The sequence below is a fragment of the Lactuca saligna genome, chromosome 2 (assembly GCF_052625555.1).
Source record: "Lactuca saligna cultivar CGN05327 chromosome 2, ASM5262555v1, whole genome shotgun sequence".
Taxonomy (NCBI): Eukaryota; Viridiplantae; Streptophyta; class Magnoliopsida; order Asterales; family Asteraceae; genus Lactuca; species Lactuca saligna.
This window is the reverse complement of record NC_136418.1, coordinates 176,063,768-176,070,045: the sequence shown is the minus strand read 5'-3', so window position 1 is coordinate 176,070,045 and position 6,278 is coordinate 176,063,768. Positions and strand designations below refer to the sequence as shown.

Genomic DNA, 6,278 nt, shown 5'->3' with positions numbered 1-6,278 from the left:
CCCCCAAGGTCTGAGGTGGGTTCTATCATATTATTTAGAGAAAATTTTATTAAATCTGGGTTTTTAAATCATCATTTTACGTGAGTAAATAAATGGATGCTGTGAATAAATTTTATCCACGAAATATAATAAACAAGCAAAAAGTGTAAAAACAAAAAAGGAGTTAAGGAAGACTTGTAAAATCCAAACACGTGTCAAAAGCTATCCACATATCCACGCAAGGTAAGGAGGCCAAAGTGGTCCTAAAAACCGTCCCCAAAGAGATTAGAGAGGTTTATGGTCACCTGTTCTTTCCTCCCATACCCTTGGAAATTACGTTTTTACCCTTCACCTTGAAATATATAAACAAGGGGTTTAAGCTCCCTCTCCTCTCTCCTTCCATTTCTATTTCTTCTTCGATTGTTTTCTCCAAAACCACTCGGTGGTTTTTCTTGATCTAAATTTCTCCCTCCATAATTATATTACATTTTGTTGTTGTTTGCAATTCTCTGTGTATGATTGCACAGATTGTATCATACAGATTTCAAATCCCACGCTCCATGTACAGTTACGTGTAACATAGAAATTAATCGGATCAATCGGTTTTTTCATCCAAAACAGGTATAATTACCCGATCGCCCAATCCTCTTCATCACTTCACGATTCTGATTTTCTCGAGTTTTGGATGTTAAATGTCTGACTTCCGATTGGCGTGAATTTGTGTTTTTCTCCGAGATTTGCCCCGATCTCCTCCGCAATTAAGCTTTTTGGGATTGGTAGTTCAGATATCAGATCGGATTTCTTTCAACTTATCTGTATCTCTCTGATCGCGTTGAATTTTGAGTTTTGGGGATTACTGAGTTGTAGTTTTATTACTATCGATTCTAAGATCCAATCCAAGATGAAATGCTATTTCGTTAAATTCTATGTTATTAACTAATTATGAACTTTATGGTTTCTATGATTTATGGATGAGGTTTTTGTAATAGTAAATTGATATTGCATGTTTCAAGTACTTTTACTTTTTCGTCTTGTATTTCCATAATTGTTAATTTTGTTGAATGTGTTTGACCATCTATGGCGGTGATTTCTATGTGGGGACTCCAGCTTACCATAGATCTGTCCTAATATTATTATTATTGACATCATGAATATTCCCTCCCAAATTATGGGATCTAGCTTCTGGTCATCTGGTGTACCAAGGGTTGAAAATTACAGTTTCATTTAATTGCTCCATCTTTTATGCCAAGTTATCTGGGATCGAAATGACGTAGGAAAGACAACCAGTTTTTGAATCACCATTTTTTTTTTTTTGTACCTAACAACTTTCGTAGTTGTGCTGATATTAAGAATGAGGGATTTATTGCTCTCAAAGATCGTTGCAGTAAATGATGTAGGCGAGTTTTGGGAAGTTTTGTTGGTTAATGAACTGACTCGATCCGTAAATTTATGGTTTCAAGATCTTGTTGACGTCCTGCTGGCTTCTGATTTAGTGCCTTATCTGGTCTTTTAACCAAACCTTTTTTCAGAAGATGATGTCATTGTCTGTTAATGTTATAGCTTTTATCTTTTAGTGATATAGATCAGATGCATCCCATTACATGTTATCCGGCTTTATGTCAAGTTTGGTACACAAGTCCTAGATGATGATTATCTACATTCAAACTTCTGATTTTTTTTATTATTAAATTGCAGAAAGGCCTCATCATTGCTTCATTGTGGTTGATGTTCTTTCTTGGAATGTATGCCTAAGAGATGGTGTCAAAGAAGAGACTACATTATGGAGGATTTGATGGTTTCCGTTCCCCTGTGGTACCTAAAGCTCCCAGGTCTATAAGGGTGAGTATACAATGAAATGTCTTTAATTACAATTCTCCCCTGATTCATGAAAGCTTCTATTGACATTATTCTTGTTTCTTTTAGAGGAATTCACATAAGAAACCATCAGCAGGCAGTGAAATTTGCCCCTTTGAGTTACTAGCAGCTGTAGCTGGCAAGTTATTGCAGGAAAGCGAAGGTTCTGCTTCTAGCACTAGTTCAGAACAAAAAGAACAGATTAACATTCCTAAAGATAATGTCAAGCAGGAACCACTTGAAATTAAACTCAAACCTGCAAGATTAGAGGATCTTGATCAGGGATGCTGTGCTGAAAGTCAGTTTGTTCCTGAACCCTCTATTCTAGAGTTAAAGCTAGAACCCCCATTGAAGGATTCACTACACTCTGATAATGATTCTGGCTTAGAACATGCTTCTATAGTTACCACTTCAGATTTCTTTAAAGAAATTGGCACTAATGTGAAGTTGGAAGTCTCAGATAGCAAGAACATAGTTATTGATACTCCTAGCAAATCAGAGGGAGGGTGTTATAGTCATTGGGACTTATGTGATGTTAACATGGATGCAACTGCAAATATACCTAAGCTAATAGAGAAAGAAACTGAAAAGTTGCAGGAAACATGTGTGGAATTAAATAAATCATATAGCAGTGTACATGTACCCTTTTATAGCAATCCTGTTCCTAGTGCTTGTTTTCAAAGGCATAGGGACAACAATGTAAAGGTAGGAATTAGAGATGATGACGAAAATTGTTTTAGTTACAATCAGCATATCACCAAAATGAAGGCGTTTAGGTTGCAGTCATGTGGTGGGTACAGAAGAATAAGAAAGATGTTAACTTCAAAGTATTGGAAAACAGCTCCAAAGCTTAAAGATTATGAAATCTCCAACACTACCAGTAAGTCAACAACTCTCTTACACTGCTTCTGAAATTTCATGCCATGTGTCATGTGTGATGTGACCCTGTTATGAATGTTGGTTCTTTTAGGTGGTGGATTGAAGTCCTTCAACCAGTATAAGAAGTATATGCACAAGCGAGAACATTGTCAAAGTCAAACAAAGTCTCCTTTTAAAAAAAGGAAGCTCTTTCCTGCATATGTTGAGGAAACAAGTAGTGAAAGCATATCTAATTTACCCGAGAGGCATCTGTCAAAAAGAGGTCCTTAATATTTTCCATGTTTCTTTTTCATGTATAAATCTATATACAAATAATAACCCTGTTTATGGTGGTTATATTATAATTATACAGTGAAATTCAGCATAAAGTCTTTTATAGTTCCGGAAGTATATCTTGAAATGCCAGAAACATCGACAGTTGGATCTTTAAAGGTTGGCATGCAGTCAAATAAAAGTATAAAACTAAAAGTTAACCATTTGGTTCCATTGCTGACTTTGTTTTTCCCTGAATCAGAGAAATGTTATGGAAGCTCTGACAGCTATTCTAGGAGGTGAATTACACTTAGGGGTACTTGTTGAAGGCAAGAAAGTTAGAGATGACAATAGAACACTAGAAGAAACAGGTATTTCGTTAAACAGTGAGACTTTGGGATTCGTGTTGGAGCCTAGTCTTCCGGAAGCTTCACCAAAACAACCTCCAATGTCTCCTCCTCCACAATCTGACAATCATCAACCATCATCCACGTAATATAATTTCCCCTTTTTCTATACTCACAATACCATTTTTTATTCATGAATATAATATATGGTTTGTGTGATTAAAATTATCAGGTCTCCGGATAGTCCACTTACAGAGACAGTGTCTTTGTCAAACAGTTCAGAAAGTAAGTTGGAGAAGGAAATTGAAAAAAATAAAGAAGAAGAAATCGAAATAGTGGTGGATACAAAAGCAAAAGCTATTATACCAATCACAGCAGTGACTCCAGAGGCACTTTCAATAGTTCCATTGAACCATAATAATAACAATAAATTGATTAGCAAAAGATGTGAAGCTTCACAATCACAACGTAGAACCAGGAGACCATTTTCTGTTAGTGAAGTGGAAGCACTTGTGGAAGCAGTGGAAACACTTGGAACCGGAAGATGGCGTGATGTTAAAATCCGTGCTTTTGACGATGCAAACCACCGAACTTATGTCGACTTGAAGGTAACAAATCTAGATTTTTTTTTTTTTTTTGAAGTAAAAGATTGTGAGAGAGAGTTGCATGGTGTTTTTATACATATACAGGATAAATGGAAAACATTGGTTCATACAGCAAGTATCTCACCACAGCAAAGAAGGGGGGAGCCTGTACCACAGGATCTTCTGGACAGGGTGTTGGCTGCACATGCATATTGGTCACAGCATCAATCAAAGCAAAATGGGAAGCATCAGACTGAACTGATTCAGACACTTGGGACTCCGGTTAAAGTCTGATTGGAGTTCCGACTTGGAAGGGGGTGTACAAAGAAAAGATTTAGGTAAAGAGTAGGAAAAAAAAAAAAGAAGTTTTAACTTGTTTAAATTACACAACACTTCACATGTTTATGGTTTTTACTTTTTAGTTGCTGTGAATTTGTTCGTCTTAAATTAAGTTGGAAGGAAGGGGGGGAATAAGGGGGTTTTAACATGTTGTTTATCATTCTTTTTGTACATTGATTGTAATTCTATTTGTAATTGGATGCATTTTGTAATCTTCTTAATCAAATTGATTTATGTCACCTCTTTTTTTTTTTTTTTGTTTCCTTTTAATTATTGTTTCGTTTCTATTATAATACAGGTATTTGCCTCATATGTCATTTTCTAAAAATGACTTTCACATCACAGAATATTCTCTTGTGGAAATGACTCATCATTCATTTCATTCATTCTACACAGTTTTTCAAGACTTCCAGTATGACTACAAGTTTACAATCATAGCAGTCATTATTAGTCAATTATCCACACACCGGTAAATTTTGGTTGAAGAGGATATATATTATAGCAAAACTAGTTTGTAGACAGTAGTTGTGAATTATAGTTTTTATTTGTTATATAAGCGTTTGACAAAAATAATAATAGAAAACTTTTGAAATATGTAAACTTTAAAAGAGAAATTAAAAGAGATTATGTTAAATTTATCAAAGATAATTATGAAAAATTGATAAAAAAAAATCCAATAGTTTTTTCTTAAATGTTAGATAAAGTAGCTTTTAAATTTGAAACTTTTTGTTTAAACTAAAGTTATGTTTGACAGAATAACTGAAAAGCTAACTGGTAGCTGAAAAGCAAACTGATAATTGAAAAGCTAGCTGCTAACTTATAAGCTAGCTAACAAAAAATAATGTTTTGTAAAAATTAGCTGATAAGCTAGCTAAAAGATATAAAATGAATATATGTTTTTTGTAATTAATTAAGGGTATATTTGAGAAATTTTTAAAAAACTCGTAAAAAGCTTACTCAAAATAGCTTTTTAAAAAGCTACTCAAAATAGCCTTTTAAAAAACTACTCAAAGTAGCTTTCTAAAAAGCTAGCTTATCAATTACTTTTTGGCTTGTCAAACATAACAATTTAAAAAAACTCAAAAAATAAACTAACTTATCAGCTAGCTGTGGCGCGCCAAACACAGCCTAAACATAAATTTTACTATTTTAAAATCAACTGTTTTTTGTTTAAATCGAGTTTATTTATTTATTTATTAAAAGCTAAAAACTTCCAAAAACCCATTAGTCATACACGTCCATAAGAATTAAGATACGACCCCCACCTCTCCTCTACTTTGGGCGCGTTCAGCAAAACTAGCTAGTAGCAGTTAGCGGGTGGCTGGTAGCGGGTAACGGGTAGCGTTCGATTTTGGAGCGTTTTGTTTAGGCTAAAAGTTAAACGTTCCCGTCGCTGAACAATGTTTTTTCTTTTTTACTAGTGTTTTCTTAAAAGCTAGAAGCCATAAGCTCTCAGACGTTGTGTGCTGAACACGCCCTTCATCTCTCAAGTTTTTGCTAGTTTAGTAATTAATTAATTATCACCGATAACATAAATTTTACTATTTTAATTTCAATTAAACAAAATTATGTGAATGTTATATAACGTCAAAAAAACAACATTTTTAAATTTTAAATTAGATGTCTTTTTCATCAGAATTAGAAGATCATACGTAATATGCAACATGTTTATAATTGATTTTTTTTTATAATTGCTCACACTCGTAACACTATTTACATAATGAGAGGTTTGGTAGAAGCTTATCCGATTTAAGGTTGAATAAAAAAATATGAGGCCAAGAAATACGATAAGTGGAGAGAATATTCGCAACGTAGATCCCGTTGCTGCTATGCTAAGATAGTGGGAGGAGCATGTGGATGGGGAATTGGGTGCTTTTTTTTCCTAGAAAAAAGTTTGAAAGCGCGTCGGAACAAATATGTTTTATTTTTTTATTAAACCGGAAATTTATATGTAAATATAAATTATACAATATAACATTTCTAAATCTAAATCAATAAACTAAAAGATTATTTAATAGTTGTTGATTGAGTCATTACTTTATTT

At 33.8% G+C, this 6,278-nt stretch overlaps 1 protein-coding gene across 1 annotated transcript; it reads left to right on the top strand.

Annotated features, from left to right (window-relative positions):
* The first annotated feature begins 361 nt into the window (after positions 1-361).
* On the top strand, positions 362-4,473 carry LOC145032928 (telomere repeat-binding protein 4-like). The gene is made up of 8 exons (XM_078981893.1): positions 362-600; positions 1,675-1,818; positions 1,903-2,713; positions 2,804-2,974; positions 3,065-3,144; positions 3,227-3,456; positions 3,544-3,919; positions 4,001-4,473. The coding sequence occupies exons 2-8, from the start codon at positions 1,735-1,737 to the stop codon at positions 4,187-4,189; spliced, it is 1,941 nt and encodes a 646-aa protein (XP_078838019.1). The 5' UTR covers positions 362-600; positions 1,675-1,734; the 3' UTR covers positions 4,190-4,473.
* Positions 4,474-6,278: the final 1,805 nt, after the last annotated feature.